Below are 23,063 nucleotides of genomic sequence, written 5' to 3' on the forward strand. Positions count from 1 at the left end.
GCTCGTAGGACAAGCAAACATTTTTTTTTCATCCTGAGTAACTGCCTGGTCAGGGTCACAGTGGTTTAAGTAATGCTGACAGTTTATTTACATTTTGGGAAATAGAACCAACTAAAGTTTGTTAGAAAGTATTTTAAAAAATAAAAAATATATATATTAAAAAAAAAGTCTTGCACATGTGTAGTTGAGACAAATTATGAACTGGAGTGATGTAGCTGAGGTTGAGGAACTGTCAGAGCCACTGACACTGCTGACGTTTCTACATCTGGGTTTTTTCCAGTCTAGTAATATCTAACAGTAGTAGGATTCATGTTTAATTTATCAAAAAAAAAAAAATCTGTCTGGTTTAAGCCACTCCTACTTCAGATTCAAAATCTGAATACAGAGCTGAATATTTGGAAATACAACACAACACAACTGTACTTTACGGGGAAAACGTGACTATGTCATTTTTAAAAGAAAACCAGCTTTGATTTCTGCATTTAAAAACTAAACCAAAGTTAAAGATCGCCGTTGAGGTTTGTCTGAGAGCCTGAGAGCCTATACAATGGGCGTAAATAAAACATAAAAACCTAAATACCATGAGTTGATGCTTACAATCAATTGTTGAATGATCTGTCAATCCAGAAGTTTTTTTTTTTTTTTTTTTTTTTTTTTTTAAATCTAGACCATAGCTGTTAATAATTTTTTTTAATTGGTCCGTTGCTACGTTAATCTGTAAACTCATCTTTGGAGCTACTACTCGTGCATTACTTTATCACACGGGCATTACTGAAGAATCTTTAGCGAAGGTAGCATTACAATATTATCTGTAAACTTTATCTCTATCTATAGTTGTGTGTGCTGGACAAAACTCAAACGTTCTCTACAAGGACTTACACGCTGAACTTGAGAATATTTCGACATGTTTTAAAAGTCGAAGCAAGCTCGATTTCAGGTTTGTTTTTATTTAAAAGTATAACGGCCTGTTTAGTTTTGTGTTTTTTCTTTTATTTTTTTAGCAGAAAGAAATGAATTCGACAATTCAAATATTGGATCTTTTTTTCTAGACTATGACAGTCTAGCATATCTAACATTTTTACAGCTTTAGCTTATGCAGCTCTAATAATTAGCAGAATAATTTCAGTTTAAATTTGTTTTTGCTTTCTGCTATCCTGAAACAACTACAAGCTCAGAATTACTGCTTGTCATTCATTTTTTTTTTAAATCACAAAAAGGCTACATTGCAGCATGCGAAACCTTTCAGTGCTAGCCGTTGCTTTCTTGCTTTGCAGATCTTGGTAAAAGCTATTGTGCACTTCATTTTCTTCCTGCGGTTTGGTTTATTAGGCTCTCTCTCCTCCACAAGTTCCTCATTAACTTGAATGATGAGCTCAATTAGCCCAGTGTGAGTCAGAAACGGCTGACACCAACCAATCAAGATGGAAAACGGTTCAGTGGCGTGCACGAGGTATGGCTAATTAGGGCTGAGACTGAACCTAATGCAGACTGGGGTCTGGCAAAGCTACACAAACAGATGCTAAGAGGTCTGGATGGAATGCTGTAAATGTTGGTTCTCCTCTAGTCTCAAGCAGCAGGATGTAAAAGCCCCTGAGCAGGAAAAGAGGCTGATTCACACAGAGGCGAACCTCTACACCGCTCTCCCCACCCTGCCGGCATGCTTTTCTGAAAGGCCGTGATGAATGGAGGTGCAGATTAGCGTAACGTTGAGGAGCACCAGAGCCGCGCGCTCCACAGCTAATCAGGAGCAGCTAATGACACGTTCACTCCAGCTACAGGATCGCTTTTCATTTTGGCCTCCATTCTTTAATCCATGATTATGATTGCAGTCATTATGACTGGCCTAATATGCGTCTTAATATCCATTTCCCCCACCTGTGGCAGTGTGTATCTGTGAGCAGGGTAATTATTCCTCACACAAAAACCTCAGTGCAGCTCCACTCAGGCTCTGTAGGGTCAGAGTCCAGCACTGTCTGGAGTTTCCCTGCTCAAAGTCACCTGATTTAATTCTCCAGGTGATTTCCAGGGTTAATTCCAAGTCTTCATGCAGTGAAAGGACTGATTTCAATCTTTCAGTTAAAAAACTAAATAAAAAAAGAAGTTTACACAATGTTACAAAGCTACCGCAAGCGTAAATCATGTTGAGTTGTTCAGGATCAGAGAGGCTGGTGATGGAATGACTGTTTATAGCTGCTATAGCGCAAGTGAGAACATGAACCAACTTCTTTTTCAGCATTCCGCAACATTAAGTCTAGCAATAAACGGACAAAAAATACGAAACTGTTCATTAATTAAATAAAAAAAATTGTAATTGTTGGCAAATCGCTGTGGTATAAGAGGAATAAAACACTTCATGTACTGTATACATGCTGTTATTGGAAAATAATCAACTTTTGAGGTGGGAACACGTGTCTCCGCTTCATCACGCCATCCTGTCACTGACCCTGTCACTGATCATTTTCCTATAACAGCACAGCACCAAGTGTGTTATTCCTCACATATTTTTTCACATTTCGCTTTCTCATGAGCCACTTTTACAAACCGCCCAACAGCTTCACTGAATCTAGAAGCATCTAGGAGAAAAATAAATAAAGAAAAAAATACTGAAGGTAACTTATTTATTGCTCGCTTACGCTGCTGTTTGTATTTTATATAATGATTTTATTCTGATGATGCACACCTCGGTCTCTTGGACAGTACACAAGCAGAGCAACCACATCAAAAAGACATACACACAATGCCTCAGGGAAAGTAGACACACAATTTGGGAGACTGGGACGTTTGTGTGTGTGTGCGCGTGTGTGCGCGTTTTATATCCTGGACTAACTGGTTTGCTTCTTACGCAGTTCCTTACGCAAACTGAAACCTGTTAAATCAGCAAGCCATCTCCCGTATTAACGGCCGGGTTGATGAGACACACAACGCTTACTCCTTCCGATTACATGAAATCCCTTTCAACCTGACAGCAAATATTTTACCTGAGGTCAGGACGTGTTGCGCAATCCATCAGGTGTTACTTCACAGACATGTAAATGCTCTGCGCTTACGCACGTTGCAGTTTGTTGGAAGGGTATTATCACATCGCTCTAGGTTTTTTTCAATTTCCATAAAAGAATCAATAGCCGCATCCATCCAGGTTGGTATGCTGAAGAAATACTATTTAAGCGGCTCATCAACGCTTCAGTGAGCTTGTGTTCTGGTACAGTGCTCACATTTCAAGCTGTGTGTGTCAATCATTACCGATTATGAACACTCAGTACATGATTGCTTCATCTTTTCCCTGTAATGCACGTTGAGATTTTGGACTCAAATTAAAAATTCTATATAACTAAAAACATTAGTTTAAAGGACATTATACACACACACACACATATATATATATATATATAGATAGATAGATAGATAGTATACATACACACACACACACACAAAAACAAAAATATGAATTCTAGGCTCAAGCAAATGGAGGAGCTGAAGAATTTTCCAAGAGCCGTTAACCAGCCCTGAAGTGTGCATGATGACGGAGTGCCTTAACTGCGCATTAGCACTCGAGTAAATAAGGAATAACACACTTGGGGTTGTGCTGTTGTGAGAAAATAATCAACACCACGGAGGTGTGATAAAGTGGAATTACTGTTAATATCCTGATGTTGATTATTTTCCTACAACAGCACGTACCAAAGTGTTTTATTCCTCTTATACCTCAGCAATTTGCTAATTATTATAATATTTCATTCATTAAAAGAACGACGCAACATCATTTTTATCCATTTATAGTTACATTTAATGTTGGGGAATGACCCTGAAACAAGTCACCCTTTCTTTTTGTCTCTCACGAGGTTAAAAGCCGAAAAAAAAAATGGAAACGTAAAGATTTTCGTATTGAGGAAATCTGTTACAAAGCACTGACACTGGAGACTCCTTCCATGAAGGTTAAACAAACATCTCCTTAGAGAAAACTTCAGCATAATCAGTGATTACACGTTTTCACGGATTAAATAACAGCATATTTTTAATCTGCTCATTTTTAGCCTTAGATTATGTGGAGCGTACACTGTACACGTCCCTGTGTTTGAGCTGCTACTATAGAAACGATAACGTATTACAACGAGCGCCTTAACAGACCTGCCAAACCTGAAGAGGAATAATGAATCGTCTCAGGAACAGTGGAGGGAGCGAAAGCACAGTACACATTAAAAACATAATCACAGTACATTTCTGAAATAGTCATTTGTCTAATGTCCATCGTAGAAACCGGGAAGTGCTTCCAAGTGGAACACGTTCTCACTGTTGTTTCACCTTTTTTTTTTTTCAGTCAAATTTTAGTAACATAATAGTAACATTACACGTGTGCAATGTTGTCTAAGTCGTACATATTTTGATAGATTTTATTTCCTCCAAACTCAAAACTTTCTCCATTTATGAGGCTCCATCAGCTTTTTAAGTGGGAAAATTGAGTCAAAAGACAAGAACACCAACCAAAACGTTACTAATGTAAGATGGGGAAAGAGACAGCGCTTCCGAAGTATCTGTTAATATCAGAGAGTTCGAAACATCTACACAACTGTCAATCGTTCCACTGCAAAGTGAGTATTTTTCTGTGATAATCCCTGCTAGAGTATTTCATCAGATCATTTTAAGCACATTCACAGCCTCAATTACACACTATATATCCAAAAGTATGTGCACCCCCGACCATCATACTCGTATGTGATGTGCTCCTCCCCAATTGTGTTGGAAGCACACAGTTGTATAGAATGTCTTTGTATGCTGTAGCATTACAATTTCCCTTCACTTGAACTAAGAGACCCAAACGTGTTCCAGCATGACAATGCCCCTGTGCACAAAGCGAGCTCCATGAAGACATGGTGTGTTAATGTTGGAGTGGAAGAACTCGAGTGTCCTGCACAGAGCCCTGACCTCAACCCCACTGAACACCTTTGGGATGAACTGGAACACCGACTGAACCCCAGACCTCCTCACCAACATCAGCGCCTGACCTCACTAATGCTCTTGTAGCTGAATGAACACAAATCCCCACAGCCACGCTCCAAAATGTAGTGGAAAGCTTCCCAGAAGAGTGGAGCTTATTATAACAGCAAAGAGAGAATAAATCTGGAATAAAATGTTCAACAAGCACATATGGCTGTGATGGTCACGTGTCCTCATACTTTTTTTGAGATATCCTGGTAAAGAAACGATGCTATTCTTGGTTAGACACTGACACAACTAAAATTTTTGCCTTTCAATCACACATTTTCATTAACTCAGGGTGGTGCTGGATCCTGTGATCACAGAGTGCGAGGTGGGACGATAGTAACCTGAGCTCTGGATCCGCTGAAGCTGTGAGATGACAATGCTACTCATTGTTTTTTTTTAGTACAACATAATAATATTTGAAATTTGTAATTATTAGACACGCTCACAGACGTTCACAGACGAGCCAACAACAGGTTTATAGTCCACCGGTAGGTAGAGTTCTACAGAGAGAAAGCTTCAGACACAAAGGATAAGTGAAGGATAAGCTTTGAGCTGTGTGTATGTGAAATAAAACTCCTCTGAAAACACCACTGGCTCAGCAGTGCCTAAATTATGTTTTTTTTTTATACTGTCCCTAAACTCTGGAATAATGTTCCAGAGAATATTAGGAACCCAGGTACTCTAAATCGTTATAAATCTGCAGTAAATATCTGTTTATTTATATTGATTCATAGTGTCATTAAAAACATATCGTCTCTAACTGTGATGACCCTTCCTGAAAATGAGCAAAAAAATTAATAGTTAAATGTAAAATAGTTCAAATTTTATTTATTTATTTTTTGTTATTTTTGGTTCAAACCAGGAACATTATATAGTTTTACACACACACACACACACACACACACACCCACACACCCCTATCTATCTCTCTCTCTCTCCCATATATAAATATATATATATAAATAAAAATTTGAAAGCAAAACACAAATACCCCCCCAATGAAATTTTGGTTTCAAAATTATTGGCACTCTTACAATTAATATTTTGGGACACATGCCCTGGAGAGAATAACAGCTACAAGACTCTTCTTGTATTTGTGTTATTTAATAAAAAGGTCATTTTGTTTTTTAGTCTGCAGTAAACTGTTTAGACTTGTCTTATGTGGGCTTTTTGCCTTGATATGGCTATGAAGATTGTAAAGTACTGCAAATACATTTAAAGTACCATAAAAAAGACTGCTTTGCTTTAAACCATGTGTATTATAAGACATAATAATAGGCTTTGAGTCACATCAACTTTCTGTAGTGAAAATGCCCCTGGGGAGTTTTGGTATAATTTGCGTGTCTATAGTGAAAACACTGAGTTACTTGTTCACGTCCGCACACATGAACTGAACATAAACACTCACACAGACTTTCACAAACTATCATTCATTACGTCTGTGGTTTTACTTGATCTGAAAGCCAGGCTGATATAAAAATACAAATTGAATACAACATGTTTTTACCTCTGTGCTGAGAACATCGTGGTAATGCACATCATGAACCACAGAGGGCAGCAAAGGCACGTTAATCTGAGGTACAGCATTACAGGGACATCTACTGGACAAGGCACTTCAATGACACTTAACCTCAGCCAAAAGGCACGAAACGGAGAAATGCAGTTCCAGCATGAATACAAAGTCACACTGCGTTAAAAAAGGACATCTGAGCTTAAAAAAATTACAGTCATAATGGAAATTCACTACGAAGCAGCTTACATCATCACTACATCTTGCCCACTAAACAGTATAAATAAATACAGCGATGAGGAATTTAACCCGACTTGTCATCTGAAGAGCTTTTCCTTCCCTTTACGCCTCTACATTCATTTGGATGTGTTAAACACACCTGATGATGAACACTGTCATATAAACTCATATTGTAGGCTCGATATTCTTCAAAAGGCTGGATGTGTCCTTCATCCTATAAAGCAAAAAGAGCCACAGGGGGATATAAAAGACATAAGACAATCTGTCAGCATTTAAAAAAATAAATAAAAATCTGTCCACTTAGAGGACGGAAAATCAATATACAGTGCACTGCATAAGTATTCACCCCCTTGAACTTTTCCACATTTGTAGTATTGACATGAATTTGGGATTAGATCATGAATATGACACAAAACAGCCCCCCCCCCCCCACCCCCCCCCCCCCCCCCCCCCCCCCCCCCAAAAAAAAAAAAACACCATCCCTACAGTGAAGCATGGTGGTGGTAGTATCACACTGAGCGTTACCCTCGGCCAATTGGTTGCTTCTCTGACTATTTCCCTCTTTATCAGGTCACTGACTTTGGTGGACAGCCTCCATTTTTTAATAACGGCTTTAATGTTATTCTAACGATTTTTCAAAGTTTGGGATATATTTTATAACCAGACTCTAACGGACATTTTTCAAGAACTCAGTCTTTTTGATGCTGCGTGTCTCGGTATGTTCTCTAACAAATTCGCGGTTCTTCCAGGAACAGGTGTAGTCGCACTGTGCTCACGTGACACTTTAAAGGGACACAGCGCAACTTAATTCAAATAACTGCATAACTTCTGATGGTGACTAGTTGCAGCAGAACTAATTTAGCGGTTTCACACTGAAAAGAGTGAATACTTATACTCAATAAAAGAATTGGCAAACTATATTTTTTCCCCCTCCACTTCAGCATTATGGGTTATTATTGCATAGAGTAATGGCATGGTCCATTAGTCCATTTCAGCTCCTGGCTGCAACACTGTAAAATGTGGAAAGGTGAAGGGGTGAATACTTATGCAAGTCATAGTAAGAAATGCAATGATGCATCAAAAATTCTCATTCTGCATTGCATAAAGACACTCACTACCAGGCCTGGACTGGCCATCGGGAGATCCGGGAGAATTCCCGGTGGCCTGGCAGGCGATTTGGCCTGCTGCCCTGTATTATTATTATTATTAATATTATTGCCTGTCGAATGTACAAAAGAATTCGCCATTCGATAATAAATCTCTAATAAATCATGAACCGGTTAGTCTTGACTGTCAACGCTACCATTCGGCTCGCGCGGACGCACGTGCTCCGTGCCTCCGCCAAACGGTTGCGATAAGAGTAATCCATGCGAGAGGCAAAACTACTGACTTGCTCAGGACTTCAAGTGCAGGTCAGTTTCATCTGTAAATAGGCTGTTGTAGTTTTGTCTTTGTTTAGTTAAGCATTAAACTGCTAGCAACTGTTAGCAGTATACTATAATCACTCAACATACTGTTTGCTAACATTATTATCTATTGTAAAGTTTCAGTAGTAATTTAGCAGACAAATATTCACATCGTTTTATAATAGGTTTAGAGGGAGCTAGGGCGGAGAACAACACAACACTTACGAATATTAACCATGGTTTTACTACAAAAAAAAAAAAAAATCATGGTTACAGTTAAACCATGGTAACCACAAATTTGCTGCACTAATCATTAACAATGGTATTTGTAGTAAAACAATGGTTATACAAATGATAATCAATCTGACAAAAAAACATGGTTACTATACTTTTACTACAAAACCATGGTTAATTTTCATAATATTTTCATAGTATTAGGGTTTTTCTATAAAGATATTGTCATGATTATTGTAGTAATTTTGACATTTAGGCAATTTAAAAAATATAGTTTTGTTAAATCTCGAGTATTTAAGTCATTATAATATAAAACAATAACACATGGTAGTAATGTAATAGTTTAAATATAACTAAAATAAATTTATATTTAATTTAATTTATATATTAAATGTAAAATAAATATATATTACGTGCAAACAAATTACAATGAGGTGGTTGTTTTGCAACAAGGTGGAGACAGATCTGTTCATAACAGTAGACCTGCTGATGAAAAAGTGACAGGTGCAAGAAAATTAACAAAAAATGTTAATACACACACAAGTGACAGACAGAGAGGGTTTTCAGGGAAAATGAAGAAACTGAAAAGGAAAATGGAAGTGAAGGTTCACTAGTTCACGAGAGAGAGCCTTTAATTATTTTGAATGGCCCCGGACTGAGGATTTAAAGCTTTTTTTTTTTTTTTTTTTTTAAAGGTGATGGTGATGGATATAAAAACTAGGGTTGTGCGTGGTTTCAGAATTTGTTGTGGGTGTATGGGATGGCCTGGATGAGTGTGAGACTTCCCGGCCTGAAATTTTGTCCCAGTCCGGTCCTGCTCACTACTGACATTTTTGATTTTTGACATTTTCACATCCTGGCATTTTTTGATGTTTCCTGTCTTTTACTTAAATTATCTGCCCAGTTTAAAAAAAAAAAAAACTGCTTTCAGCTGATGGTTAAAGAGTGTAAAATGATATATTTGCATATACATGTTCAACACAAAAATCTACATCTGACAACTATTTATTTTCCTCAACTGGTTTTCAGCTGGAGGTATCTGATATGACTAGCAGTAAACACGCTAACGTTGCTTAAATAATGGAAATAATCTATCCATCATGGACTAATGCCTCATATCACACACTGAACATATGGCAGCGCGACTGGAATAACTGCTCATGTGTCTATTTAAATGCCCTAAAATTATATAAAACAGCTAAACTACATAAGGCTTTTTTGTGCTATGCTGATAATAGGGTGGTGTCTATAATAGCGACACTAATGTACCAACTTGTTAAGGTGCTAAGTCTGTTATTTTAATGGAAGTATTAAAACTATTCTCTGACTGATGATTAGGAGAGATAAATCTCCGATTATTCAGCACTAAACTAAGTATTTTGAAGGTAAAAGTGTCAAGAGGTGGTGCCTTGCCATTGGCTTTTAATCGTTATCAAAGATTACAAGCAAGAACAAATGTTCAGGGTTCAGCCCAAATTCAAATAACATTCAGCTTTGCACATGACAGATCAGTTTACTGATATGATGGCTACAGCGCAACCTAGTGGCTGGTGTATAGACAATATTTCATTGTTTGTGAATAAAGATTTCACTTCATGTACTGCATTCTGTTGTTTGCATTTTATGTATTATTGCTTCGTTTTTTTATTTATCTAAGAAATACAATACTTACATACTGGCTATTCTCTCCAGTCTCTCTTTAATATTTTCCTAAAAAAAAAGAAGAACAGAACAAACTCCCAGATTATGTTACTATACAATGAGCTTCTTCTAGGCACGATATTTCAAGACTAACACTATATGTAGGGTTTATTTGACTTATAAACTAGTTAACACTTCAGGACTCTTTTAATGTGACGTTAACAGGGATCGTGATGTAGTAAATATGGATGACACACAGAAATCTTAAATAATTCACAACAATGCGAATGGGGAAAATATCTACAGGATTGTAACACAGGTGCAAGTGCATAGACAACACGGCAGAACAGCTCTTTTAACAGTGATTACTTTGTTTGCTAGAAGAACAGACGGATGGATGGATGGATGGATGGAGGGATGGAGGGATGGATGGATGGATAAACAGATGGATGGATAAATGGGCAGATGGACTGATTAATAAATGTATTACTGGACAGACAGATTAATGGATGGACGAACAGATGGATGGATGCATGGATAGACTGAGTGATGGATGGGTGGATTAATGGATGAAAAGATTAATGAATGGATGGGCAGATGTACTGACTAATGAATGATAGATAGATAGAAAGGATAGATGGACAATTGAATGGATAAATGGAGGGATGGATGATGACTGGACAAATGAATGGATGGAAAGAAGGATGGAAGGATGGATGGACAGACGGATGTACAGATGAACGGATAGAGAGATGAATGAATGAACAGATGAAACTCACCTCTGAGGATGATGATAATTGGTTGGCTGGTGAGGTTTGGTGTGCCAGAGTGGAACTACTAATCCTCTCCAAATCTGCTGATATAAAAGAACGAGTTTATGAAAAAATAGTAATATTAATAACACATTTTAGCAACCGTGACACGTTACAGGGTCATCGTTTTGTTCTAATTTACTGCAAGGCATATGATGATCAGAATGTGCCAAATACCATGAATAAATGTAAACACTATAAATTATAATATGCCATTTTGGTCCTAGCGTAAGTGCATGGAGATCTTGTGAGAGATCCCCTATTCCAGGTGTTTTAGGTGTTGATTCAAACTGTATAAGTCCACAATAATTGGCATAACTTCTTTTGAAACGTCATAAGCAATGATTTTTCTATTAATTCACATTCAGTAAATATTCAGTTTATCCCGGTCTATGATCCCAGGAACGCTGGGCACAAGGTGGGAATACTCCGGATATACTCTAATCCAGCATTTGAGGCCAAGATCAGTGTTAATCTAAACCGAAACTGAAATGTGCCCCGTGTTCAGACAGTATGAGCGTCTATTCCTCACCCGTCTCATCAGGGTGCTGGCTCATCGCCACACTCACGACTCCACCCGTTCTCATCGGATCCTGCACAGATGGAGATAAACCCATTTTACACACCTCTTAGTAGCATACAACAGCTTTAGGAGTCACATCACTGGTGTTAAAACACTGCTGAACGAGATCATGGCTATCAGTTTGTGAATAAATTAACAGCAAACGCAAAAACAGCAAGAGCACCAACAAACACTGTATACACTGTAGTTGTGCTGTGATATTTAAATTATCCTCTTGTACACGGGGATCTAAAAATCTGAGTCCAGTATCAAACTATTGACAAATCCTTTTAAGTACATAATTTTGGGGGAAAAAAAAGTGTTCATATTTAACAAAATAATAAATTGCAGTTTGATTCCACTTTTAAACACGGAATGAGTGTGAACAGCATGTTAGTGCTGCTGTAAGTCACCGACTCGCTGCGTTCAGGGTTCGGGTGGTGTCTCCGTACCTGTGCCCGCGTTAACGTCAGTCCCGTCTCCAGCAGCAGTACCCGGTTCTCCAGCTCCTCCCACGCACTGCGCTCTATACAGATCTTTCCAGCTGTGCTCTTCTCCAGCGCCTGCACTCTGACGTCCAGCATGCTCAGCTGCTGCTCCAGCTTGCACACACACTGCTGCAGCCCTGCCTCCACCGCTCTCAATCTGCTCTCCAACACACACTCCTACAGGGGAAAATTGAGAAAAAAGTGTGTGATTTTACCTGTACAGTCGAGTCCAACAGTCGGGTGATCGTTATTCATTAAATCTCTTTTACTGAGGATAGAAATCTACCTAAATATTCTGTTCACACCCCTTTGGTAACATGTGAAGTCATAGTTTTTATTAAATTGTAATGCACGCATGCTCCTAACACAGAGTTAATTGCTGCTTCTTAATGATGTTGATGACATTAGTTTGTCTCTAACTTTTACTGCTGTGTCGTTCACAATCTGAGTCGTCTCTTTCAGACATTTCTCAGAATCATCTTTTGGAGTCGTCTATTAGAGTCGTCTCTGAGCAGCCTCTCTAAATCATCTCACACATCTCGTTGAGTCAGCTCAATCATCTCTTTCACTTCTTTCATTTCTTCAAATCTTCTTTTTGAGTTGTCTGTTAGAGTCGTTTCTGAGTGGTCTCTCTAAGTCACCGCTCTGAGTTGTTTCGAGTTATCTATTTGAGTTGTCTTTTCGAGTCAGCTCTTCGAGTCATCTCAGAATCATCTCTTCCAGTCATTTCTTTGAATCATCTTTTTGAGTCGTCTATTAGAGTCATCTCTGAGTCTTCTCTCTAAATCATCTTGCTGAGTCGGCTCATTGAGTCGGCTCAGAATCGTCTCTTCCAGTCATTTCACTGAATCATCTTTTTGAGTCGTCTATTAGAGTCATCTCTGAGTCTTCTCTCTAAATCATCTTGTTGAGTCAGCTCATTGAGTCGGCTCAGAATCATCTCTTCCAGTCATTTCATTGAATCATCTTTTTGAGTCGTCTATTAGAGTCATCTCTGAGTCTTCTCTCTAAATCATCTTGCTGAGTCGGCTCATTGAGTCGGCTCAGAATCATCTCTTCCAGTCATTTCTTTGAATCATCTTTTTGAGTCGTCTATTAGAGTCATCTCGGAGTCTTCTCTCTAAATCATCTTGTTGAGTCGGCTCATTGAGTCGGCTCAGAATCATCTCTTCCAGTCATTTCTTTGAATCATCTTTTTGAGTTGTCTATTAGAGTCGTCTCTGAGTGGTCTCTCTAAGTCATTTCTTTGAGTTGTTTTGAGTCAGCGTTTCAAGTCGTCTCTTTTAGTTGAACGCTGAACGCCGACATTTACGAACCGTTGTTTTTTTGATAGATGTAAACAACTCTTGCTATTTAACTTAATTAAAATACTTCCATGGAAAGCTCTTCAGTGAGATGCGTGTTTGACGCTCAGCTGTGTGTATGAATCAGCATGACAGGGAGCATCTGCTGCTGGCTGAAGATGTGATGTATGGAAGTCGATGTATTAAGGAATTTGAAGTCGAAATTATTAATGAATTTTCTGAATGAAGCACAGACACAGCAGCACAATAATATCTTACTAATGCTTATTTAACAATTAATTATAAATAACAGATTTTTATAAAATGTAATGCAAAGTAATATTATTTTGTTAATTAGAAGGAAGAGTATGGTTTCATTAAAAATTTTCTACCATAGTTAAGCAATCGCTGCTCATAATATCACAAACTCTGTCTGGTTTAGCAAAAAAATAGCAATGAGTTGTTTGAGAGCCATGAGAGTCGACTCTTATTGGTGACGCGAGTCAAATGATCCGACTCACTGAAGAAAAGGGGAAAAAAGAGAGAGAGAGAGACAGAATTCCTATCACTTCTATACTGCACTAAATTACAATTACAATAAACTTTTCTCTTCAGAAGATTCCTGGTGCGTTCAAAAAGAAAGAGGCAGCGAGTAAACGAAGAATGAATCACTGAGCCGGTGCATGAATAAATGAATCGGTGTGTCTCTACAGTGACAGAGATTTAAACACAATTTTTTACAGATTCTCACTGTGTGAGCAGCAGGTTGAGGAACATCTCGGTCATGAGATCTCCGTCTTCCCTCCTCGTCCGCTTCCTGATCCTCGTGCAGCTGCTGATCGTCTGAGGAGAAGCTGAGGTGCGCTGGAGATCGGTGACCCACGTGCCTCTCCACCAGAGACCTGCTCGAAACTACCTGCAGCAAACAAAGCACACATCCTCAACAATGCACAATGAACAGAACTTTTAATCAGCAGAGTCAGAGTCATGCTGTTATTAATGTAATTATTGATGTGGTTATTAATCCGGATATGGAAAGGAGGGACATTAAGGTACCTGCATACAACAGGTATAAAGGATATAATGTCAAAATCTGAAGAAAATGTGAAAGAAGGTCATGAAATTATACTAATTATAAACTGTAATTAAAAATGAAGTACAAGTATTTAAGGGGAAGAAATGTAAATGACTGTCACTGAAATTAGAAGTCACATTTTCCCATGCAGTCTTAAATTTGCAAATAATTTAGCCAGATCTATATCTATATCTATCTATAGATAGATAGATACATAGATGGATGTTACAAAGGTTACAGTCGGGGCAATGTCAGTGTTTTTAATATTATTAACCCCTACACATTTTCTATTAATTGGCACAAATATTTCTTTCTTTTTTTTTTTTTTTTTTTTTTTTAAATTAAAGTAATGTAGAAAGTAAATGAGATTTATTGGCACCCTGTGGCAGCGGGGTGGGTGGGGGGGGGCGCGGTCGAGCGTCACATGCCGACAGAGAGGAGGCGGGGTGAACCGGCAGCTAACGTGTTATGATTCTCGCCTGTGTGATCACGGTGAGTTTATTATGTGCACTTTGTGTGTCCTTTCAGGGAGAAGGGTGTGAACCTGAGAGAGAGGGACAAAGCTCGTGCATAACACACACACACGCACAACACGAGCTTGAAAAGTGTTGGCGAACTTGATTGAGGTGAAAGTGAAATATTGGAACAGTGTTTTATTTTGGGTTTTTTCCCCCGCAGCTGATTGGCTGAAAGAGCGCTGAACAATAAAGAACAAAGCGAGCCTCGAAGCGCCGTCAAAGCGCCTGTCTCCAGAGTCCACCTTCACACACACACACACACACACACACACACACACACACACACACACAGAGTTCTACACACCCCTTCAATAAAGATTGCTGTGGAATCCAAATAAATTAGTATGGATTATACTGGATGCTTTAAATATTAAACTACCATGCTGGTCTAAATCAAAAAAGAGAAGGAATGAAAATATCTTTTAATAGAAGTATAACTGAATAACAGAAAGCACAAGTGTTAAATTTCATTAGACTACAATTACATAAACAATTCCACTTCTACACTAAATTGATGCTAAATAATAATAATAATAATAATAATAATAATAATAATAATAATAATATGAAAAGCAATAGAGTTGGTATTAATATTTTAAATAATTTTGTGCCATAGAAAGAAAAAAAGAAAGTAGAAAATGAATTGAATAAATGATTAGAACTAGCAGCTGAATTAGAGCCGAGGTTGCAGCTTCACTGTTTTAAAAACGATGGGTTGAAAAGTCTGTTATTAGGTTCAATAGTTCAATTAGGGAAGCAACATGTTAAAAGAATAATCAAAATAATTTCTCAAAAAAAAAAAAAATAAAAAAATAAAAGCAACACCTTAAATTCTCTGCTTATTATTCAGTAACATTTATATTATATATATAATATATATTATATATTATTATAAATTATAGCATATTGAAATGACTTGGGTGTTTAAAGGGTTAAATCTTTTTAATAAAGCAGGCTATCATATCGTAAATAACTTGTAGCACATATTACGGGACACACTTCATCTTGGAAAAATAATTTTGCGACATTATTATCCGTATAGTGTGTATAGTGTGTATAGAACAGCAATAAATGTGGAACTATTACAGATTTCTTTATCGTGGCTTACTTTTAAACAATATGAATAACATTATTATCATTATTATTATTAGTATTATTAATAATCTGCTTACTTTCTGGCCTGGTGTCCTCTGGGTCTCTCTAGGTGGTGAATATTCCACAGATTTGGAGTCACTGCGAGAGAGCTGCCTCCTTCTCAGCTGACCGACAGGCTGTAAAGTTAAATTCACTCTAATTGTGAGCGATAATTCATCAGATTATGTTCAAAGCGTCAGTTATGTTACATTCTGGAGCAAAAAAAAAATTAGCATTTTTATTTGACGACACAGGTTATGTAAGGAATAAAACACTCATGAGTCATGCAGTTATAGGAAAATAATCAACGACAGGGTGAAGTGATGTCACCAGATGCAAACTGTAGTAACTCTTACCACCCTGAAGTTGATTATTTTCCTAGAACAGCACATCCCGAAGTGTTTTATTCCTCTTATACCAAAGCAAATTGCCAACAGGTACAATTTCATTTGATTAATAAATGCCATGTCACACTTTTTATCCGTTTATAGTTGTGGAACGTCCAAGAATCAAGTTAGTTCCTGTTATCACTTATGTTTTAGCAGCTATAAAATACCTAGTCTCTCTTTTCTTTTTTTTCCTCTTTTTTTGAAGAAAAAAAAGCAGTTTGTCATGTTACCGAGGACACTGGAGACTCCTTCTATAAATGTTACATAAATCTCTCCTTACAGGAACCTTCACCGTATGTTTATTGTTAAATTCGTTTATTATTAGTCTCATACAGTTCGTCAGCCGTACAAGTCCCTGTGTATGAGCTGTTACTATAGAAACGATAACGTATTAGCACAAGTGCATTAATATAAAGCTGTGATTTGAATTACACCCAGCGCTAGTAATAATAATAAAGTGTTTAGGGTAAACTGTGAGACCGAACCTTTACACATTTAATGATGATGGACAAACTGTCAGGAAGCTGTTTAAATTAAACTAACATGAAGCGTTTGCTAGCTTTATAAACAAACTTTGGCCTATATATATTTTTTTTTTTGCCCCGGAGTGTAGAAACAGTAGCAGTGTGTAACACAATCCACACCTTAGTGCCTTTAGTGAGCTGTTTGTGTTTGTCCAGGACGAAGCCGATGATGTCGCAGAGAAGAGCGATCTTCCTCTCGGCAAAACCGAACTGCAGGAACTGCTGCTTAGTCAACAAGGGTTTATAACTGAAGAGATCACGCAGGACCTAAACACACACACACACACACACACACACACACACACACACACAATGCAAATCTGTCAAGACATGGCTGCTGCTCAAAGCTGCAAGGCTAATGCAGCTAACAAAGTAACAGAAGCTCATAGCTACCAGTATATCTTTGTAACTTCAGCTTATTAAATTTAAATATACATACAAAATAAATATGTTTTCTTTGTGAAAATCAGTAGCATCTTTATATATCCCTTCTCACTGCTACCAGAACTCATATATCATACTGCACAGTTCATTACACAGCTGTATTTATTATGTACACAACATATCTTGAACCTCTGCATTTTATTTTGTATCTTTCTTTTTTGTTCTTCCTTCCATCTACTTCTGTAAGGAATAACACGATAGACCTCGCAAATATAATCCACGCCGAGCTATTTTATTTTCGCATATCCGCATGGTCTGGAGTGTGTTATTCCTCTTACACCACAGCGATTTGCCAACGATTATAACGTTTCATTAATTAATGAACGACACGTCACACATTTGAACGGTTTATAGTTAGATTTAATGTTGTGGAACGTCTGAGAGACAAATTAGTTCCTGTTTTAACTTACTGTACGTTATAGTCGTGATAAACGGTCCCCAATCTCTCTCTCTCCCTCTCTCTCCCTCTCTCTCCCTCTCTCTCCCTCTCTCTCCCTCTCTCTCCCTCTCTCTCCCAAAAAAACGCAGCTTGTCATTTTCCTGAGAAACCAGGAAGCGTAAACTCCTCTCTCCTGAAGACTTTCCTGAGCTGGGAAACATGAATTGCTCCAAATCGCTGACACTGGAGACTCATTCCATAAATGTTAAATAAATGTCTCCTAAAAAAATATCACCACATCAACGATTATACGTTTTACTTTGTTAAACAACACATTTTAATCTGTTTATTATTAGACTTAGATCATGCGGGACATCGGCCACACAAGTCCCTGTGCATGAGCTGTTACTATAGAAACGAGCGCATTAACATAAAACTATCGTTCATGTTACAGCTGGAACCGATATCCGAGTCGCAGTATTACACAAAAACAACGCACACCTTCTGACCAATCAGATTCAACCACGCTGTGGTATAAGACAAAAATATCACATCACGATACTTGAAAACATTTGTATGATACACGATACGTATCATGATATGCAATTCAGCTAACGAACTGAAATCACTGAAATGAGGTTAAAAAAACTGTAAAGAAAATTCTATTTAAAAGATTAAGTAAAAACAGTTAGCAATTAGTTTGCGATTATTTAAAAGATTACATCACGACAGCACCGACATCTCAGAAAAGTGTATCAAGACATAATTCATCACGATACTGAAATCATCCTATCGTCCTTCCTTAATGTCTAACAAACACTGAATTTAAAAAATGGTTTTTTTTATATTAAATTGATATCTTTATTCTTTAAAAAAAAAACACTGGAAAGGAGAAAAAAAATTAAAAAGTAAAGATTTTAACATCAGCTCCTTTCAGCCAGTAAATAAATCTATGAAAAAAGAGACAGCTAAAAAAAAAAAAAAAAAAAAAAAAAAATCAGGATATCCACAATATCTTAGAAAAGCGCACTGTTACAGAATTTATCACGATATCGATATTAAATCGTCGTATCCCTCAGCCCTACTCTAGCTTCATTTCAGTCTACTGGAGTCACGCCGAGGAGGAGAAACACACAGCTAATCATCTGCTTCACCCTCAGCCAAATGCACAATAACACACTTACACCAGAAGGATAAACGCACGCCTTTTTCCTTTCCTCCCTCGCGTTAAAAATAGGAATTACTCAGCAGCTGGCATGGAGAGTCAGTGAGCTAGTCGGCAGGGAGGTAAAGCAGATGCTCAGGGAGAACCTTCTGGTTCTGATAAGCTGCTGCAGATGAGGCTTTTCAAACTGATAAGAGCAAAGCCAGGTCATGTGATTTGCCTGATCGTAAATATCGCACTGTATTCTCTCGACTCTGGAGTATTTACTTAGCAGCCTTTTTATTTATTTATTTAATTTTTTTACATGGCCAGATACTGCCTTTAAAACAGCACTGAGGTTCTGAGCCAGTAACCAGGTGGTTGTAGGTTCAAACCCGAGAGGTGTCACTGTTAGCCCTCAACTACTCATCTCAGTTAGAAGTTATAATTATAAACGTCTCTCAAATTGAAAACAGATTAATCAACCCCTTCCGACCAATCAGAATCGAGAATTCAACAGCGCTTTGATATAAAGTGAAAAAGAACCTGTTCACAAATCATTGTAGAAATTTATTTGTCAATCAAAATGTATTTTTATAAGTAGTGAAGGTGTGTAGCAAAGAAGGTGTGTAGCCACTCGAGTGGAATTGTATGTTCTCTTCTTCTTCTTCTTCTAATAGTAATAATAGTAATAATAATAATTATTATTATTATTATTACTACACTTCCACATGGCAGCCCATAAAACGCTTTGTACGCTTTTTATGAAATTTGGCACAGTGATAAAGGACAGTCTCATGCTACCTTCACACACATTTTGATGTACACCACTCCAGCCTGCTAGCGCCACCGATAGGCCAAAATTGGACATATATACGTTTACAATAATGACTCCGCAACACATCATCACAGAAGTGCGATTCCACAGTCTTCCACATTCAGACACCATGGTGTTAATTTCCGCCATGTTGTATTTTCTGCCATGTGGATTTTTTTTTCCAACAACATCTCTCAACCACGCTTTTACTTATTGTCACATAAATTCAGCAACAGGACCTAAAGTTAACAAACCAGATTTGAGTTCATTTGCAACTTGGGAGGGCTAGTGAAAACAGGAAGTGAGGTAATATCTTAGCAACGGTTGTTTGCCTCTATCGCTAAAGACTGAGGACAGAAAGTGCTTGGCTCCCTTAATCGCTGCTAGCAACTAGATTTTTTTACTTAAATTAAATTGTTTCGCATAAACTATTATTTTTAGTGGGAACTCTCTGGGTGAAGCTCCTCAAGAAGCTGGTTGAGAAAATGCTGAGTGTGTGTAAAGCTTCGTCAGGAAAACTGTTAAAAACTGAAAATATATAACTGTCTTGACAATTTTTGGTCACTTCACAATTCCACATGTTTTATTCCGTAGTGTTAACATGATTATTATTCTAAGCTAATTAAAATGGAGACCTTCTATAAGTAAGGGTGTACAAACTTTTGACTGACCTTGTAAACGGACTCCATGAAGCTCAGGTCGTTTTTTCCCGTGAGCTCGATGCCTAACTCCACCAGGTGTTCAGCTACAGCGGTGGAGAAGGAGGTGAAGGCGTAGCTCACGATGGGCAGACAGCACGACGGATCTCCTTTAGCTAAGCTGCCACAGCCAGAGGGGGGAAAAACAACAGTTTAACACTTATGGGAGGTTTCTGGGGCAACGTATTACACAGTGCTCTCCATCACCATCACCATCACGTTCATGCAGATGTGTAAAATCTGTGGCAATGAGAACCGCAGCTGTTCTGGAGACTCGTGTTGGCCCAACACCTTACTACAGCGCTTTAGGGTAAGTTTCCATTTAAGGATTTTCTTATGTTCTTAGAATAAATTCACTAAAATTAAAGGTTAGATGTTTCTCATCTAATGAGTGAGTCAGTGAAGAAGTAAGTGAGCGAGTGAGTGAGTGAGTGAATCAGTGAGACAATCAGTGAGAGAGTCTCTAAGTGAGTCAGTGAGGAAGTAAGTGAGTGAGTGGAGTGAGGGAGGCTGTAAGTGAGTGACTCAGTGAGTCGGTGAGTCAGAGAGTGACTGAATGAGTGAGTGAATAAACGACTCAGTGGGTGAGGGAGTGTCTGACTTAGTGAGTCAGAGTGAGTGTGGGAATCAGTGAGAGTCGGTGAGTAATTCAGTGTGTGAGTGATTCAGTGAAAGAGTGATTCAGTGTCTCAGTGAAAGAATGATACAGTGATTCAGTGAAAGAGTGATTCAGTGAAAGAGTGATTCAATGACTCAGTGAAAGAGTGAGTGATTCAGTCAGTAAATAAGTGAGTGAGCGTCTGACTTAGTGAGTCAGAGTGAGTGTGTGAATCAGAGAGAGTCGGTGAGTAATTCAGTGAGATGAGTGAGTAGATGACTCAGTGAGTGAATGCATCAGAGAGTGAGTATGTGAATGAGTCAGAGAGCGTGAGTCAGTAAGTCAATGAGTATGTCAATAACTGAGTGAGTGAGTCAGAGTGTGAGTCAGAAAGTGAGTGAATGAGTGATTCAGTGAGATAGTGAATGAGTGAGTGAGTCAGAGAGTGTGTGAATGAGTCTGAGTGTGAGAGTCAGTGAGTCAATGAGTGTTTGAGTGAGTGAATGAGTGAGTGAGAATGACTCAGTGAGTGAGTCAGAGAGTGAGTGATTCAGCGGGTAAGTGAGTGAGTGAGTGATTCAGTGATTCAGTAAATGTGAGTGATTCAGTGAAAGAGTGAGTGATTCAGTGAGTGAATGACTCTACATTTACAACAAGAAAAGGAAAAAGGCTCACATATGCGAGTCGACTCTCAACGTTCATCTAAAAGAGCCGACTCAAAGAACCGATTCATTCTCGTAGCCGACACATCACTAGAATCCTTATAACTCACACTGCTATTGTTTTCCCTTCACTAGAGCTTGGTTAAAGGAAATCAGACCCAAACCAGTGAAACATCAACACTATTATCACAGAGATGTGATTTCCCTTCCTAATTCTGCACTTTATAGAAAACTTCAACGTATTTCTTACCCCGGATAATCAACATCTCTGGGGTATTTTACAGACCGGAGAGACGCTTGCAGCTTCCTGAGACTTCCTTTCACATCACCTGTAGCCATCTTCTTCTTCTGCTTCTTCTTCTTCACTCAGCCTGCACAGGAAAAAGAAAGCATCAGCACTCTTTCCACCCACAAAGTTCCATCCTCATATTTTCTTAGATGGAGAAAGTTAATAATTCATATAAACATGTATTTAATTAAAGTCACGCTGAATAATAAGCGGCCACTCCTACTTACTGAACACAAAGCTAAACTTCCTGAGCCAAACACGCTTTAGCTAACTAGCCTGTTAGCCAGGAAATCCGTTAAATAAACTCATTTAATTTATGCAACAGCAGCGCTGTGTTTTATCACCTCAGCGGATTAATAAAATATATAAAGCTGATAATTACTACTCAGTTTCTGTCTTCTTCAATATCATTCGCGTTACTTAGCTTTAGGGGTAAAAATCGACCACGGTTAAATCCCAAATCAGTCACTATCCCCTATACAAGTGCACTAAATAGTGTATTAAATAATACTTTCTACACCCTACATAGTGCACTATGAGAGCAGCAGGGCGCCATTTTAAATCTGTCCGTTTTGTGCTGTGATTGGTTTCCATGCAGCTACACGTTAACACAAGCCTTTTATTCCACATCGATACATTCGCTACAAATGCCTTCAATCGCAGAATAGCAAAAAAAGACAAACGTATCTATCTATCTATCTATCTATCTATCTATCTATCTATCTATCTATCTATCTTTTCTTCCATGAGTAATTTTCTTTCTTTATTTATTTCTGTCTTTCTTTCTTTCTTTCTTTCTTTCTTTCTTTCCCATTTTCTTTCTTATCTCTATCTATCTATCTATCTATCTATCTATCTATCTTTTTCATCCATGATTTATTTGTTTCCTTTCTTTCTTTCTTTCTTTCTTGTCTCTGTCTGACTTCTATCTATCTATCTATCTATCTATCTATCTATCTATCTATCTTTTTCATCCATTATTTATTTTCTTCTTTCTTTCTTTCTTTCTTTGTCTCTTTCTAATCCATATTTCTATTTTCTTGTGCTTTTCTGTTTTTTATTCCACTCTACAGTGTGAAAGTCCATCTTCACACTTTTCATCTCAAATTTCCTCTTTAACATGTTAATAATATAATAATAAATATAATAATATGCAAAAAAATATGATATTAGTTACACAAAAGCATTCCCTGTTGAAAAGAGTGAAGATTTATAAATACTGAAGGAGGAGAAAAG

The 23,063-nt window shown here is 37.8% G+C and overlaps 1 protein-coding gene across 8 annotated transcripts; it reads right to left on the bottom strand.

Moving 5' to 3' along the window:
- Window positions 1–6,404: 6,404 nt before the first annotated feature.
- On the bottom strand, window positions 6,405–22,371 carry cep44 (centrosomal protein 44). Of its 8 annotated transcripts, none has more exons than XM_026932020.3 (11): window positions 22,210–22,346; window positions 21,789–21,909; window positions 20,252–20,399; window positions 16,917–17,063; window positions 15,922–16,020; window positions 13,908–14,072; window positions 11,838–12,050; window positions 11,356–11,416; window positions 10,791–10,864; window positions 10,043–10,080; window positions 6,405–6,944 (listed from the first exon to the last, which is right to left on the bottom strand). In XM_026932020.3, the coding sequence occupies exons 2-11, from the start codon at window positions 21,875–21,877 to the stop codon at window positions 6,896–6,898; spliced, it is 1,083 nt and encodes a 360-aa protein (XP_026787821.3). In that variant the 5' UTR covers window positions 21,878–21,909; window positions 22,210–22,346; the 3' UTR covers window positions 6,405–6,895. The 8 variants fall into 8 exon arrangements, with proteins under 8 accessions (XP_026787821.3, XP_026787809.3, XP_053088956.1 ...); XM_026932008.3 differs by having other exon boundaries at window positions 10,791–10,867; XM_053232982.1 differs by having other exon boundaries at window positions 6,807–6,944; window positions 10,047–10,080.
- Window positions 22,372–23,063: the final 692 nt, after the last annotated feature.

The sequence above is a fragment of the Pangasianodon hypophthalmus genome, chromosome 3 (genome assembly GCF_027358585.1).
Source record: "Pangasianodon hypophthalmus isolate fPanHyp1 chromosome 3, fPanHyp1.pri, whole genome shotgun sequence".
NCBI classification, from domain to species: domain Eukaryota; kingdom Metazoa; phylum Chordata; class Actinopteri; order Siluriformes; family Pangasiidae; genus Pangasianodon; species Pangasianodon hypophthalmus.